This window comes from Melitaea cinxia, chromosome 26 (assembly GCF_905220565.1).
Source record: "Melitaea cinxia chromosome 26, ilMelCinx1.1, whole genome shotgun sequence".
Lineage (NCBI taxonomy): Eukaryota > Metazoa > Arthropoda > Insecta > Lepidoptera > Nymphalidae > Melitaea > Melitaea cinxia.
In genome coordinates this window covers 10,288,178-10,305,183 of record NC_059419.1, presented here as the reverse complement: position 1 = coordinate 10,305,183, position 17,006 = coordinate 10,288,178, and the positions used below count along the sequence as shown (strand labels likewise).

At 33.0% G+C, this 17,006-nt stretch overlaps 1 protein-coding gene and 1 long non-coding RNA gene across 2 annotated transcripts; one reads left to right on the top strand and one right to left on the bottom strand.

Annotated features, from left to right (window-relative positions):
* Positions 1 to 14,291: 14,291 nt before the first annotated feature.
* On the bottom strand, positions 14,292 to 16,917 carry LOC123666595 (STING ER exit protein). Its single transcript, XM_045600696.1, has 2 exons — positions 16,712 to 16,917; positions 14,292 to 15,064 (listed from the first exon to the last, which is right to left on the bottom strand). The coding sequence occupies exon 2, from the start codon at positions 14,951 to 14,953 to the stop codon at positions 14,306 to 14,308; it is 648 nt and encodes a 215-aa protein (XP_045456652.1). The 5' UTR covers positions 14,954 to 15,064; positions 16,712 to 16,917; the 3' UTR covers positions 14,292 to 14,305.
* Positions 15,309 to 15,706, top strand: LOC123666598. Its single transcript, XR_006745285.1, has 2 exons — positions 15,309 to 15,367; positions 15,661 to 15,706. It is a non-coding gene; the product is annotated as an uncharacterized LOC123666598 (long non-coding RNA).
* Positions 16,918 to 17,006: the final 89 nt, after the last annotated feature.

Here is a 17,006-nt window from a genome sequence, read left to right as displayed (position 1 = left end):
CTATAAAATTAAATACTATCCTTTGCTAACATGCTTGACGTGGATGACCAACTAAGACGTGATCAACATTATATATCCCTAGATTTGGTTAGTGGCCACCTGCCGTAAGCCAGCTGCCAGATATCGACAAGGAAAACCTGTTCGAGATACGGTACAGCAGACCTAACCTGACAGTAGGTATCTCGGGAGCTTAACTTGCACGCATCGAAACCCAAAAGACGTTGCTTTCGCCATCAGTGAGCTGTACGACATGATCTACAGCTCGAGCCCGATTATCCACTCCCTGCTCATGGAAGGATTCACCGGCTCACGAATCCCAGCAGAACAGGACCGGACCCAGTACCCGATTTCACGCAAGAGGAGAAGAAAGCATTGATAAGTCGTGGATACGGAGCCGGGGAGGGGTCGAGAATCATAACCATCCATGAAGCGTAGGGACAGACGAGTGAAAAAGTCATTGTTGTCTAGACGAGGGCAGAGAGGCTCTAAATCCATGATAGTGTATCGCATGTGGTGGTAGCGGTGACTCAACACACCAACACCTATATCTATTACACCGACGATAAGGACGACGCAATTGGTCACTTCGTCAGAAATGCGGCGGAGGCCAACTGTAAGAAGATAGTGATAAATATTAACGTATTGTATAAAGCATGTAGTGTGTTATAAATAGTAATCTATAGAGCATATAGCATAAAAGATTTAAAAAAAAAATAAAAAAAATTACTGGGCTAATAATAAAAACTGGGCTCAGATTTATGGGTTTTGGGAGGAGGGAGTGAGCCCACCCACCGTGTTAAACCTCATGGTTATGGAGTTATGGTGGTTAAAGTTTTGTGGTTAGAATTGTTTTATTTAGAGCTATCACAATACCTTAGAGCTCCGCGTCTGACCTTAGCTCCGGTAGCGCGGGAAGTGCACTCATGCTCCGTTTCACAACTTTCACACATTATTTTCGAACAGGAGTACGTAAAAAACGATCTCGACTACAAGATCAACAAACGATACGAACTGACATAAACGTGACTGACATAAACGGCATAGACAACATAGAGACTGAGAAATACGCTTTTAAACAAAATGGTTGTGGCGTATTTTATTTTATTTCATGTCATGTTTTTTCCTTAAATATATTTTTATTTTTGCTTATTTACTGTCATATACGAAAAATATTCAATATTATATATATATATGTAAGTTCTGGACTCACCATCGAATTAGAGACAATAAGCTTTAGTTCGTAATTTCAAGCATGAAATGTTGAAACCAATACGCCTCAACGTTTGACAATTAAAATGTAAATAAAAAAAGCATGGGCACTTAAGAGCCTATGGATTTTTATGTTATGTATAAAAAATTAAAAAAAGATTTAGTCAATGGCTACGACGATGTACCTGTACATAGGCACTCAAGAACTATTGAAAAAATAGCTTTTATCACTGAGCCTGTGATAGTACTAGCACTATGATACTCTGTTAAAATCAATCTAATATATATAATTTCTGCTTTGGTGTGCAATTAAGTGTATTGTTATGTTATATTTTTTTAATAAAACAGTCTTTTTTTTTAAGAATAACTGCAGAGTTTCTTATCAATTCTTCGCTGCAAAATTTACATTCCGAATCGCAGGCACCCATATTTTAACTATAACTAAAACAAAATAATTTTATTTGCATAATGATAAAAATCAAAAATGTTTTCGAAGCCTATATGAATGAAATATATCTAACGATATAATAAGGCATGACACTTTCATTGAATGCATAGCACCAAGTGCGTTACATAGATTGATGGACCACATTTTTAGAGGCTTAGGTAATGTACACAGACATTAGTAGATGTACTCTTAAAATGTAGTTAGATTGATCAGTTTCTGCAAAAACAAGTTAAATTGACTTAGCCATGAATTGACCAATTCAAGACTGACAAATAACAAGGATTAAATAAATGGCTTTTCTCATTTTTTTCATGGTCCGAAAATAAAAAAAAAAGAATTTAAATCTCTTCTAGGACTTATTGGTTACTATTTAAAGTTAACACTAACTCAATTTATCATTTTCTAGAGTTAGCACTACGGTATTCTGTAATGCGATGCGATACCCCAACCTGATATGAAACAATAATTGTGCTTGTTCTCAACTAAAAGAAACCGGCTTCAATTTACATCGACCAGTAGAGCACAATACGTATAATTAGGAATAACTTCAATTACTCGTCAGATCTTGCTAAAATTTAAAGTATTACAGGACAATCACCAGCAAATTAAAAAAAATCGAAATCAGGACACCCAGTAAAAAGATAATATACAAAAAAAAAACAAATTGAAAAATACCACGAAGGTAAAACCGTCAATCGTGGTAAGTTATAAATATTTGAAACGACACGATTTACCAAACACTATTTACGACACAAAGATATATTAAACAATACAAACTGCGTCTCAGCCACCGTTACCCCTTGCTTGGATACATCAAGAACCTTTGAACCACTTATTTATGGATTACTTATTATTAATAATAACTGATATTTTTTTAAATATTGGACAGGCAGTGCCAACTAGCATTTCAAATAATCTGAAGCCTTACTACAAATTATTCCCTGTTTGGTATTCCAAGAAACTAATAACAGATTCTAATAGCAAATCCATAATGATGTCATAAAGAAATTTGCGCTCTACTTACAATATTCATTTGACTGCTCCACACAGTCCTGGTTTAACCATAGGTTTTAAAGTAACTATAGTAATAATAAAGAGAATACAATGAATGACCAATAAGTACAATCACATTAGTCTATTGTCGTGTACTATAACGCTTTTTTACTTAATATCTGGTCACACATCACGAATAACACAACATTATGTCATAAAACAAAGGGCTAAAGTAGGAGCAATATAAGTATATGTAGCTGTCCTTGTGTCGAAGAAAAATAAATGATAACTGTAAAGCTAAAGATATTGTATTTGCGATGGATGAAACCTTTTACAAGTAGATACGCGGTGAATAAGAGACGGGGTACAAGGAAACCCCATTTTCTAACAATAACTAAAATAGTTTACACGTAAGCATTGTCACATTAATAGTTAATTATTTTTATTTATTTAAAGGCCTTTATATTTGGAATTCAATTTCGAATTATTGATTGGTAATCATCTAAGCGCCAAGTCAATAAAAGTGCATTACAAGCTTACAAGAAGACCTCACCTTGTTGCAAGACCTACCATCGCAGGAGCAATCGTGTGCACAGTGCACAGAAGCAAACAAAACGAAATTTACTAACCAACACATTTTTCTTGATCGCCAGAAACAAGAAAATCTTTACAAAACTACGTAAAATACGTTTAAAAAAACCTTAGTTCTTCTGACAAATCAAAGAATTGAATATTTTGTATATAATTTACAATTTCAATTTATTTATTTTTTTGAAATAATTACAAGCCAGATTCTTTTTTGTGGCGGAGTTGAAAGTAATAAAGTTAATTAATCAAGTGCATTTTGTAAAAACTCCTACACTGATGAAATTGTTGTCATCTAGGAATTCAGTTTAAAAAAATCACTTAAAAGCAGTTTACTTCTACTCAGGAATTTATGAGTGGGAGGGAGCTTGCTGGGCCCATAACCTTTTATATAGAGAGTAGTTTTTATCGCAGTGGAATAATCTTTAATATTTTTTTTTTTTAACTAAGCATAGTTTTATTTATTTCAATTTACATTTTAATTATTCCAAATTGACACAATTTTTTCACCGACATCAATCAAAAATATTATTTTTAATTTTATCGCAAGACAGTGTTCTCTAGGACACTAAATTTTTATGCATTCTTTCATTCTATCTTGCGCTTTAAAAATTTTCTTCCCGTGAAGGTCAAGATTGATTTAGTAAATTGTTTTCTTTTACCTATTATTGATTACGGCGATGCTTGCTACCCTGACTTAAGCGAGGAGCTCCTGATCAAGCTGCAAAGACTGCAAAATACTTGCATTCGCTTCATTTATGGGCTGCGCAAATACGACCATATTTCGTTCTACCGGTCTCAACTGCAATGGCTGCCGATTAAAGAAAGGCGAAAATTGAGAATTCTCTGTACCCTCTATTCTGTAATTTCCAACCCTTTTGCTCCTTCTTATTTAAAATCTAAATTTAATTTTCTAACACTCATTCTAGGGATCTTCGTTCTTCTCTTAACCTTACTCTATGCATACCTTCTCATAAATCTGGTTTTGTGTCTAATTCTTTTACAGTTAATGCCATCAGACTGTGGAATGAGTTACCGGTCAACATCAGGAACTCTCCTTTTCAACTTTCTTTTAAAACCCAGGTTAAAAAGTGGTACCTAAAAAAACTCTGTCAATAGCCCCTCCTTATTTATCTTTTTACTCTCCTCATCTTAGGCTTACATTAAATATAACTTCATGTCATTTCTTCGTGTGTTTACTTTTGTTTGAACGTATTTTTTTTTTCTCTTTTTTTTATATATTTTGTTTGTAGTATGTATATATATAAGTATATTTATGTATTTATATGCGTATGTTTATTTTGCTTGTATTGTTTTATAGTCCTACCTCAACACTTACTTTTACTATTTTTTTACGCCTTAAGGTTGACTGGTAGATAAGGCTGTACGGCCTTAAGTCCGCCTTTTGCGCAACGTGTTATCTTGATGTGTTGTTATGTTGTTTTTTTTTTTTTTGGAGTTGTGTAATACAGTTTAAATAAATAAATAAATAAATTTAAATTAAAAAAAATCAATTCAATTACACTGCAGGAAACGTTTCAGTTTGTGAATAGGTAATATTTTACACATAAAAATTTTATTTTCTCACAAACAAAGAAAACTATTTCAACTTATACCTACAATACAACGTAGGTACTTGTAAAATTTTTAATTAATTATGCATTATTACAGATAAGTTAAAAAGTACTCGTCAGAATTCGATCAAATTCCCCATGACAATCATATTAACCTTGCTTTCGATTAACCTCTAAAAAGTTATGAGGTCACACACATAAAATTGTTTGCTTGCAAAGAAAAAAAAACAAAAGGTTGCACTCCATGAATTATACTGATAATTAAAGCAAAATTATTCCCTAGCATTCCAAAATATCAAAAACGCACATCATCGTCTACACCGCGCCGGTGGTCTACTCTCCCTTCGTCTCACAAATTTTCGATTAGGTCACGTGTCCTGACGCGAGTTTAACGATTTTCACCCATCACAAAAAAGCGCACAACGCCGCTAAAGAATCAGTATTAGTTAAAGCAAATGCTTGTCCTGCAGCTGGTTTCTCTTAACAAAAGCAAAGTGAGACTAATATGATATAATTGTGTTTTCTAGCAAACGAAAAAAAGAAACGACTTCAATTCCATCGACAAGTAATACAACGTAGGTAGACGAAAAATAGTCAAGTAAATACGCATTATCAAAGATTACTCCAAAAGTATTCGTCAGATCTCGATGATATTTGAAAAAGACTTCATGACAACAGATTTGATTAAAACAAGAATCATAAAGATCTGTACACCCAGTGAAAAGTTATGCAGTATATACAACGTAGGTCGAGGAAAAAATAGTCAAGTAAATACGCATTATTAGATGTAGCTCAAATAGTAGTTGTCAATCCTCAATTAAATTTACATGACACGCACCGCCTTTCGATTAAAAAAAATCATCAAAATCGATCCACCCAGTCAAAACTCCTTTTATTGATAGTGAAGATAACTTTTTAAAAGAAGATAATTTTTTAAGTCAACAGGTTGACTTTATATGTGTTAATTATTATCATGACGGCCGGCAGGCGATACAAGGCGCTTAGCATGAGAGTTACTTACAAAAACCTTGACCCTAGAACGAACTTTGTGTGTCAAAAATAATCCAGGATCAGCTTCGATTTGTAATACCGATAGACTACTAGCATAGACACTTGGGAAGTATCAAGTAGTAGGTGAAGCGTAGTATAGGCGATCAAAGCTGGCCATAAAGCTAAGCTAAAAACTAGATTATATTTAGCTGTATATAAAATTATTCATGTATAAAAAGCAATAAATTAACATTTACAAAAAATTATTAAGTTCTAGGAAAAATAATAGGGTAGTAAAATAACCCTAAGCGAATGCAATATTTCAATGGAAGCGTAGTTTATAATATACGTATTTATATACGTACGGTACGGTCGTTATTTCCCAAAAAGAATAATATTTCACTTAGCTGAAAAATTTATTGTTCTCCAAAAAGCTCTGCGTAACTAAGTTTACCGAGTTGCCGTTGTTCAACAACAAACGTGTTCTTCTTATGCAACGCGTCGACATTCATCAGTGCTCTGGAAAACAACACATGCGCAGAATTAGCAAGCAGCAAGCAATCAGACAAAAAAGCAGTTATTTTTTTTTTTATTCGTAACATATTAAGAAAAGCATGTATTATACTACGTTTACTTTCAAAAGCCCTTAGGCGGATACTTACGGACAACCGCAAGTATCACATTTTATACATGCATAATGCTATAAAATTTACAAAAGCAGATATTACACATATTTTGTTAAACAAAGTTTTGCTTCTACCCTACTTATTAAAAATCATCACTTCAGTCTATCGCGCTCCACTGCTGGACCTTTACAAGTTCGCGCCAAAAATGGCGTGAACTCATGTGTTTTGCCCATAGTCACCACGCTGGGCAGGCGGGTTGGTGACCGCAGGAGTTATTAAAAATCGCTTCTCCTTTAGTTAATGCAATTGCAATTATTGCAATAAACATACGAGTGTAAGCGACTTGTTTTTATATGCTCGTTAAGCTAGCAGTATACAGATTGTTATGGATAATTAGTTAATACATTCATATATATTTTATTTTTATTTATTTATTATTCAGTCAAAAAAATAGAAATAAAATAACAAAAATTAAAAATAACAAGCGAAATAATAAACAAAAATAAAATAACAAGCAAAGCAAGGCGTAAAGCATAGGTTCGATAAGTGTATTAAATGTGGATTCTAAATTCAAAAGTGTACAATGCTTAATTTCATATCTAATTCATTGCGATGGTTTGATTTGTGTGGCAGAATGAACAAAGCATTAGCAATTAAGTCAAGCATTACAAGCAATTGCATTTTATATGCACTTATTATAAGATACATACAATAATTGCACATAAAATGCAAGATATATACATATAACGTTCTGGTGTAGTGGTGGTTTCCTAAAACATCCACGGTTCGCAGGTTCGATTACCGCTCGCGGGTCTCCCCACCGTGCCTCGGAGAGCACGTTATGCCGTCGGTCCCGACTGTTATAATAAATACCTGATTAAGCTTCATTCCTTATCCTATATGGAGGAAGAGGCCTATACCCAGCAGTCAGATGTTACAGGCTGAATACATTATTATAAGATAAGATTCTAAATTTGCATCTGTTTAAATCAATTACTTGGGAATAAAAATGATAAATGTTTATATTTCGAATTGACTTTTTACATAATTAAATTATTTTGTTGAATGATGACTAAGTAAGTAATATTATTCTATAATTTATTTATTTACAGTTCACATAAAAGGCACGTTACAAATTTTCAACTTTCAATTTATGGTACCTAAATATCTCAGAGATTACGTTTATTTCACCTCTAACTCTCAGAATGAATCAAAATAAATTCATCACTCGTCGTCATACGTAATTTCTGTAAATGCGGGTAACTTTTAAAAAGCCGCGCATAACCGCCGCTTTACCGAATTTATTTGATTGATAGTATTATTATTTTTATATAATCTTTACAAGCCTATACGTATTTTATATGAGTCGACAACATTAAAAAGCTATAAAATTAGTCAATGAGACAAAAGGCTCGTTATTAGTAATTATATAAAATCATAAGAATATCTGTGCAAAAACTAACTATTCAAAGCTGAAAGGAAACGAAATTATTTATTTCACCAAAACGTGATTTACACAAACTTACTAAAAGTAAACTACACTACAAAAAATAAATCACAAATTATACAACCGACCAACAATTTAAAAATTGCTACATTATATCATTGGATCAGTTTTAAGATTATGTTCTTTATGATATACCTACCTAAACACGAAAATATTTTTTATAGCAATATAGTAGAATTCAAATTGACTAAATACAAAATAAAGGTGTTAAATTGACAAATTAGAAAATAAAATAAATTAAGAAATATATTCCGAAAATTTCTAAAAATTAGAAAAAAAAACTGATTGTATAGACTCACTCAAATACAGAAATCCCTGATTCAGCCTCTAAGTAATTTCTATGTCCTTTGTTCTTGGCTGCTGTCGAAGTACCCGAGACGATGTAAATGGCCGTTAATATTCTATAACGCCGATAGTTGCAAGTATTAAAAATAAAAATGTTCTAACAATTAACTTGAATTATTCTTGATTTTATATAATTAAATATTACAAATGGAAAGAATAAAGATATAAATGACTTCTTGTCCGATCAAACCGTTCTCATCAAAAGAAATGATCAGTTAGATTAGAACATACTCTCCTCTCCTCCCCACACCTCACCCCTCGTCCGTCTTCCTTCACACCTCATTTAATGTTACCCATTACAATTCAAACGGCAATTATAAACCGAAAATATAACTTAAGGCAGATTTACACAGGGTCAGTAGCTGTCGCCAGTGCTGGCGCACAGTGGGCTGAAATTCTCGTTTCATAGACATTCAAATTTATTTTTTCAAGTGACGCTTTTTTTGCTTGAATGCGATTGAGAATAACTGCTATATTCCTTATATAATGAACTTTCAGGTTTATAATCGTAAACAGCGCACTTTTTTCAAAAAATTTTTTTATGGAGTCAACATAATAAATGATGATATCTCTATAATCGCACAATTGCGCCTAATATCCTCTTAGGTTATTAAAATATAAATTATTACTGATCTTTTGACATACTTCATGCTGAGGTCAAACGTGCGTTTTTTTTTTTAAATCTTTAAAAAAATTAGCAATTTTGTTTTCTTTACTTTTTTGGTTTTTAACTAATATCAAGGTTTACATGGGTGTATATATAACTTTACATCTACTCAAATTAATTGTGCGCTATAGTGAAATTCACTTAAAAACGCATTAGCCAAAATCTGCAAGGTTCCTATCTAATAATCGTCAAAATCTCCAATAAAATTAAGGAAACTATAGTTTGTTAATGATATTTTAACTAGTTACCGACTTTTTTATACCTATATCTATTAAATAATTGAATTTTCATTAGTTAGCAAATAAGAGGGTAGTTAGTAAATTATATGTTCGAGCACAGACATTAAAGTCGATCGAAATAAATAAAAGTGTACTAAAAGAACATCATTTAGTAGTCTTCAATAATTGAAAGTACAAATATCATGGCAAGCATCATAACAAACTTGGATTTGTTCGTTATTTTGAAAAACGCTGACAAACTCGGTGACTATATTTTTTTGTTTCAAACCGTTCTATCTCATTTGAACAACAGTGTGTCTAAAAAAGATTGCGTGACTTTAAAAGAATTTTGCCGGAGATTCACTAGGGCTGCGCAGAAACGATATGAATCAACACAACGAAAATATGAGAGATTCCTGATGGCTGATGTCGATTGGCCGAGTTGCTTAAAAGAAAATATAAAATCGATTACTCAGCATGAGAGAAGTCATATAGTGCCCCCTTTTGAGCAATCATCAAATTCTAACATTACTATTTTGGAGTCATTATCAAGCACTACTGGTTCTCTTTCGCAGTCATCTACAACATCAATTGGAACAATGACGAAAAGAAAAATCTCAAATCGTAAACCTTTTGAAGACTTGGGAACGAAACAGAAAAAGAGGCGAAGAGGAGACCTGACTGACAAAGATTCCAGTGATCTCGTTTTCGCTGTTATTTCTAAGTTGAAAGATGAGGGCCAAAACAACATTGCTTCTGTTATTGAATATATGATGAAACACTCCGAATCAATCAAAAATCTTCAAGATTTTATTGAAAACCCAACCAGTAAAGAAACGTTTTCATCCCAAAAAGCACTTGGTTTACTATATCTCTGAAACTATCAAAATAGAAATATATAATTTTGAGAGAATCAGCAATTCGAGAAGGCCTTAAGCACTTATACCCTTCGTATTACTGCGTGCAAAAAGAGAAGAATGTGTGTTTTCCACCTGAACCGAAAAATTCAATTACGGTCACAGATTCATCAGCAAAAATTTCACTGCAAGCTTTGCTAGATCTGACAGCAAAAAGAATAATTAAATATTTGCCGGAAAGTATAAAAAATAAAGAACTTATTTTAATATCAAAATACGGTTTCGACGGAGCATCCAGCCAAAGCAGATACAAACAGAAGGTGGATTCTACACAAGATGACTTAGTATCTTCATGACTTCGTTATCGCCACTGAAGATGATGAGTGAAGACAACACAGTTTGGGAGAACCCGAAACCTTGCTCAGCAGCGTATTGTCGTCCAGTAAAGTTCACCTTTGTTAAAGAAACTGAATCAGTGGTGAAGGAAGAAAATGAAAGAGTCAAAGCTGAGATATCAGCCCTCCAGCCATCTGATTGTGATAGCAATATAGTGAGTCATAAGCTAATGCTCACCATGGTTGATGCCAAAATAAAAAAATACCTTTCTCTTAACGTAAGATCGAATGCAGCGTGCTACATTTGTTTGGTGAAACCTACGGAGATGAACAACTTGGAAGAAGTTAAAAATAAATCTACAGAAGATTTGCATATCGCATACAAATTAGATATTAAGAAGTGGTCTGCTAGAAAAGAAAGTGAGAAAGCCGCAGTAGATGCAAGAAAGAAAACTATCCAAGCCAGATTCAAAGCGAAACTAAACCTATTAATCGATGTCGTAAAACAAGGTTATGGCACAACTTTGACGGGAATACTGCACGACGATTTTTTGAATTTTCTGAAAAGACTGCGGCTATTACTGGACTAGATGAAGATCTGATACGAAGATTTTCTGTAATTTTACAGCCATAACTTCAGGTCAATCCATCGCTGCTTCGAAATTTAAAGAATATGCGTACATAACTGCTGAAAAGTATATAGAATTATACAACTGGTACTACATGCCATCAACAGTGCACACTATACTGCTTCATGGAGCCGAAATTATCGCTTGTAACGCAATAGTGCCGATTGGGAGTTTATCTGAAGAGGCTTCAGAAGCGAGGAAAAAGGACTTTAGAAGATTCAGAGAACATCACTCACACAAGAAGAGCAGAATAAGTTCCAATGAAGATATTTTTAATTTCCTTCTTCTTTCGTCCGATCCACTTATTTCAGCAGTGAGACCAACAATAGATGCAAAGAAAAAGAAAAATTTGTTTGCTTAAACATTGGATTGGCTGAATCTTCAAACACCTGAATTTGAGTTTATGGATATTACTGAAATAAACTCTGACTCTGAGTTCGACTCTGAAGATAGTGATTCAGAATAGGCAATAATTGAAATTTCTTTATTCATTGCTTTATTTAATTTTATTATATTATATTTTTATTGTAATAATTAAGCTTTTTTATAGTTTTTAATGAATTTCATTTTCTAATATAGCACACAATTATTTTGAGCAAATATAAAGTATATATACACACATGTAAACCTTAATATTAGTTAAAAACCAAGAAATAAAGAAAACAAAATTGCTAATTTTTTTAAAGATTGTTTAAAAAAAACGAACGTTTGACCTCAGCATGAAGTATGTCAAAAGATCATAAATAATTTATATTTTAATAACCTAAGAGGATATTAGGCGCAATTGTGCGATTATGGAGATATCATCATTTATTGTGTTGACTCCATACAAATTTTTTTTTGAAAAAAATTCTAAGTGCGCTGTTTACGATTATAAACCTGAGAGTTCATTATATAAGGCATATAGCAGTTATTCTCAATCGCATTCAATCAAAAAAACCGCCACTTGAAAAAATAAATTTGAGTGATGCTTTTTATTTTCGGTTTAAGCGAACCGTGGCGCCGTCTATAGTGAGTTCTTTACAGAGACCCGTAACTATTCAAAGTTTCATATTACAATGAAAATCTTTGACAGGAGACGACACCATGCTTTTTTTTAATATGTACGATTTTATTTTTGTGTTACCCACACATTAGGATTTAAGCGAACCGCTTAAACCGAAAATAAAAATCATCATATCGAAAATTTCGCTCTAGCTGGTACATCGTTCCATAGCTTAATTGGCTAGAGCGCCGACACGGTCAGTCGGAGACGCGGGTTCGAACCCCGCTGGAGCGGTCAATTTTTGATATGATATTCAAAAATGTTTAGAATTCCTAATATGTGGGTAACGCAAAAATAAAATCGTACATATTAAATTTGAATGTCTATGAAACGTGAATTTCAGCCCACTGTGTGGCGCCGAAAACTGACTCATACGATTTACACGCAGTCAGTATTTCGTCAGTAGTCTTATGGTGTACACACGTTTGTAAAGTCAGTGCGGATAAATGAATTCTCGAAAACAGCTAAAAATCAGAGTTAATAATTTGTTGAGAAAATGTACCTTTGTGATGATGCAGGGACTAACTGGTATGTTAGAAGAAGAGATATCTTAAAAGAAACGAATTTGGGTAAGAAAATGGATAGATGGCAGAGATCAAACTGGAGGCTCAGCTCTGTTGTTAACCCACTTGAGAATTGAAGATCCTGGGGAATACAAACTGGCTTTGAGAATAACGCCAAAAGACTTTGATGATTTGCTTATGTTGTTATCAAGCTCTATAGCGTCAAGACACATTTATGAGAGACGCCTTGCCCTAATTTATTATCCCAAAGGCATTCATTATCGCGGTATAGTTCAATAATCTTTAAGTTCTCCGTATCGCTGTTTTCGCGTCATTTTGTGATGTGGTGCAACGCAGCGTGGTCCCCGTACAATAAAGCGGCAGCGACTGACTTCGGCATTTACACGGCGTCAGTTGCACTAGCGTGGGTGGTGGAGGGCGCAGACTGACGCCGAAAAATATGAAGCGGGAATATTGAAGTCAGTACTGACGCGACAGTGCTATACTGACTTGAAATCAATTTACACGATGGCAGTGCCAGTTCAGCACTGACTCTGCAATGCACTGACGTTAGTTACTGGCTCAATGTTAATCTGCCTTTAGGCTCGGTTCTTATATTCAAAAAACGATTCGTTTGATAAAAACCTAACCGTTTAATTTTGAACATGTTATGAAATTAAACAATTCGTTAGCAACGGTTCATGCTACCAAAACTAAGTTTTTTTTATATATATATATATATTAAACAGGATTAAATCGCGCGTAAATTTACGCTAGCGTCCTTAAACTTTACAGCCCCGGGGCCTTCACATAAGAGAGGCACCCAGAATAGACTTCAAAAAAAAAAAAATCGAATCCATCTTTCGAATTGAGGTAAAAAAAAAATATTCGCTGTTTTATCTTCACCTATACTTAATATTATTTATTTATTATTACTAGTAATCATCCAGTGGTCGAGACTCAACTATAATTAATTATAACTTTGAACATTAAAGCTAAAGTTGTCAAAGCTTATACCAAGGCAGACTTCTTTAATACCTAATAAACAAAAGAACATTATTATAGGTAGTCGTATCTCGTATGCGTGTGTGTGTGTGTGTCAAATACATGATAGCGAGTGTAATGTTTTTTTATCGATTTATTGTATTTGTTATACATATTTAATCATTTTTTAAAAATATTCATATACATATATATACACTCATTGACATGCATACACTTATTGACTTATTATATTTAGATGAAATAAAAATCCGTTGTTGTAAACTACTTGATTCGTTTAAATTGTGTTGCTTACTTACCTGTTTAAATTTATTAATAAAACAATTTGAACTGTACGCGTCAACCTGTAACATGCTGATGAAAGATTAATTTGATTGATTAGTGCTATTTTAAAACCCATAATAAATAATAAATAATTAACTATTAACTTAGCAAACTTATCAATTGTGGGCTTCAATAATTTTATTTTGTAAATTTATTAATCTTTTTTTTCTTCAATATATAAGTATATTGAAAAAAAGAAAGAGTAATTAATACCGAGTGTATCCATAAGAAAATTTTTATAATTTGCAAAAATAAACGTTAAATTACATGAATGGGTAAAGAGCTGTTAAAACATAACACTGATTTAAATATCTCTTTTTTTAATTTTTCTGAACTACCTACACTATCCTGTAATTTTCCAGAAACAGACGTAAAAGGGTGACAAATTAGTGTAATGTATTAATATAAAGTATAAAAAAAGTAAAACATTTATAAATAATATATATCTTTATTTGTCAATCAAGGTTCCTCTCACTCTTTTCTCCGCTACATTCTGCGACGGGGTTTCAGCTTGTCTCTTATTCATACCCTTTCTTTCCAATTGCTTCTCGATAATCCTTGCATTGTTCGCATAACTGTCTGCAACTTCCCTGGCCTCAATTTCATCTTCTTCCTCATCTATGGTGGATACGGTTACCGAGCTAAATTTACCCATGTTCTTGGTATGTTTCGTAACCATAATTTTCTTAGGTTGTGAAAGCGCCACCTGCTTAGAAATATCCGCTAACGATCCTTCGGCTGATTCGACTAACGCCCCGTTCATTATAAATACTACGTTACTGTTTTGATCATGTTTATAAAATAATGGTATGCCACATTTTTTACATTTTGTCCTATATTGCCTTTCTATGCCCTTTTCTCGTTTTAAATGTACTGTTTCGTCCGGATCTGACGTTATTTTGTGGGCATGCTTTGATCCATCTATGACCCTTGCACCGTCTGTGGGTCTTAAGGGCAGTTTGTCGGTCGTGCAGTCCAATATTAGGGACATTTGCCCACATATGCAGTAATATATATGAAGAGGTTTTGTTTCATTGTATTCCTCTTGGTCTTTTGTGTCCGAGCAGACTATACTTCTTGATACCACCTTTGGCATTTTGTATTTTTATTATTTCTATATTGGATATAGAAGACACGACTAATCTGTACAGTTGAGCAAAACAATTCAATTGTTCAAGGTGAGTGTAACTTGTTATTAATCTTTTCCCTAAAACAAAACAAACATTAAAAGTTTATACAATTTTTCAAAATACAAGTAATATAAACATAATGAGCTAAAACTAAATTACCAACTTTACTTACAACTTTACTTAACACACATTGAGCAATATGATTGTCTTGCAAATTAATAACCTCCTTAATTTACGTTATTTATTACGAAATTGTTATTTGCCTGATGCAGATTTCTAATGAAATTGTTATTTGTTTGCTACGAATGACGTCTGTACTTCTGCCTATATATACTCAAAAATAATCTTAATAAACTTAGTGTTAGATCGACTTTCATTGGGTTTGATTTCCCTCATACCTTCCCTCTCATGTCATCTCTTACTCAAACATAGACTGTACCACACAGCTTTTTTTGGTCCTTCGAGAATACAGCCTTGCTCTTGACAAGCTGCACACAGTCATTCTGGACCTGCAAGCTTTCTACAAGACAACAGTCTTTCTTCAAGGATCACATAGTTTTTACTTTCTACAGGACAACAGTCTTTGAGGATACATACAGTTTTTTTTTGGTCCTTCGAGAATACAGCCTTGCTGTTGACAAGATTCATGGAGTGTTAGCTCGACTTTTATTAGGTTTGGTTTTCCTCATAACCTTCCCTTACATGTCATCTCTCACTCACACAGACAGGACCATACAGTTTTTTTTTTGGTTCTTCAAGAATACAACCTTGCTGTTGTCAAGATTCGTGGAGTGTTAGATCGACTTTCATTGTTTGGTTTCCCTCATAACCTTCCCTCACATGTCATCTCTCACTCAACCATAGACTGTACCAAACACAACTAAAATTTATTTCATTTACATATTTACATATAAAATCTTTCATCAATTTCTATATAATTATATTTTAAATTTAATTTTGAGTTTAGGCATTTACATATGTGATAAAAATTTACAAAAGACGTATTAAAAGTTTTAGATGTAAACTGGTAGTACATAATAAGCGAAGAATATTATATATACTAATATTATAGAGGCAAAGTTTCTAACTGTGTTTCTTTGTAGGGGGGGGTAATCTTCGCAAATACTGATTCGATCACGACACTTCTTTCATTAACAGAAAGCTACACTATTCAGGAGGGACATACACTATATATTATTGTGATTGAACAAAAAATTCAGTGAAAAATCTTATATATAAAATTCTCTTGTCACAATGTTAGTTACAATACTCCTCTGAAACGACTGGACTGGTCATGGATTCAGCCAACATCAATTTTTATACAACATTTGCGGGATCAGCTAGTTCAATATAATGTAACAACTTCTTCAGATTTTTATTGCAATTTATTAAGTTTTTTAAATGCCCGACGTTTTAGATACTATACAGCAATCAAGTCAAATAGAGTAAAATTCACGTAAACATTAGAAAACAATATTATTCAGTACAAAATTATATAAATAACAAAGACATGTGCATTTAGTAACACTGGCTTCGTTTTATTATAATTATCAATAAATAATCAAGACATTTTGGTAAGATGAGGATTAAGATCAAATTCGTTTATTAACCTCTATAAGGATCTACGATATTATCGGGAATCCGATGACCTAGGTATACTTTTGTAATGAATTTTAATGTAGGATGTACAAGTAAAAATAATATACAAATAAAGAAATACTTACCTATCCAAGTTTTGAGAACAGCAACTTCCACTTATTTTTGTTCCATACAAGCAGCATACATCAATGAAATGACTTTCAATTGTGACATAAACAAATCGAGTCATGAAAACTAATCCCAAAAATTAGTAATTCAAAAATACACAAATATCGAAGTCCTTTTTTTACAATTCATACTAAATAAATTGAAACAAAATAACCATAACCAAAAGAAAATTGTTGTTGTTTTAAAATTTATCCCCAATAGGGAAAGGCTATAATCCATACAGCCCGCCAAAAGAAAGGCAAAAAAAGGCAA

Coding starts and splice junctions, on each gene's coding strand:
- LOC123666595 (XM_045600696.1), bottom strand. CDS start 14,953: ATGCCAAAGGTGGTATCAAGAAGTATAGTCTGCTCGGACACAAAAGAC.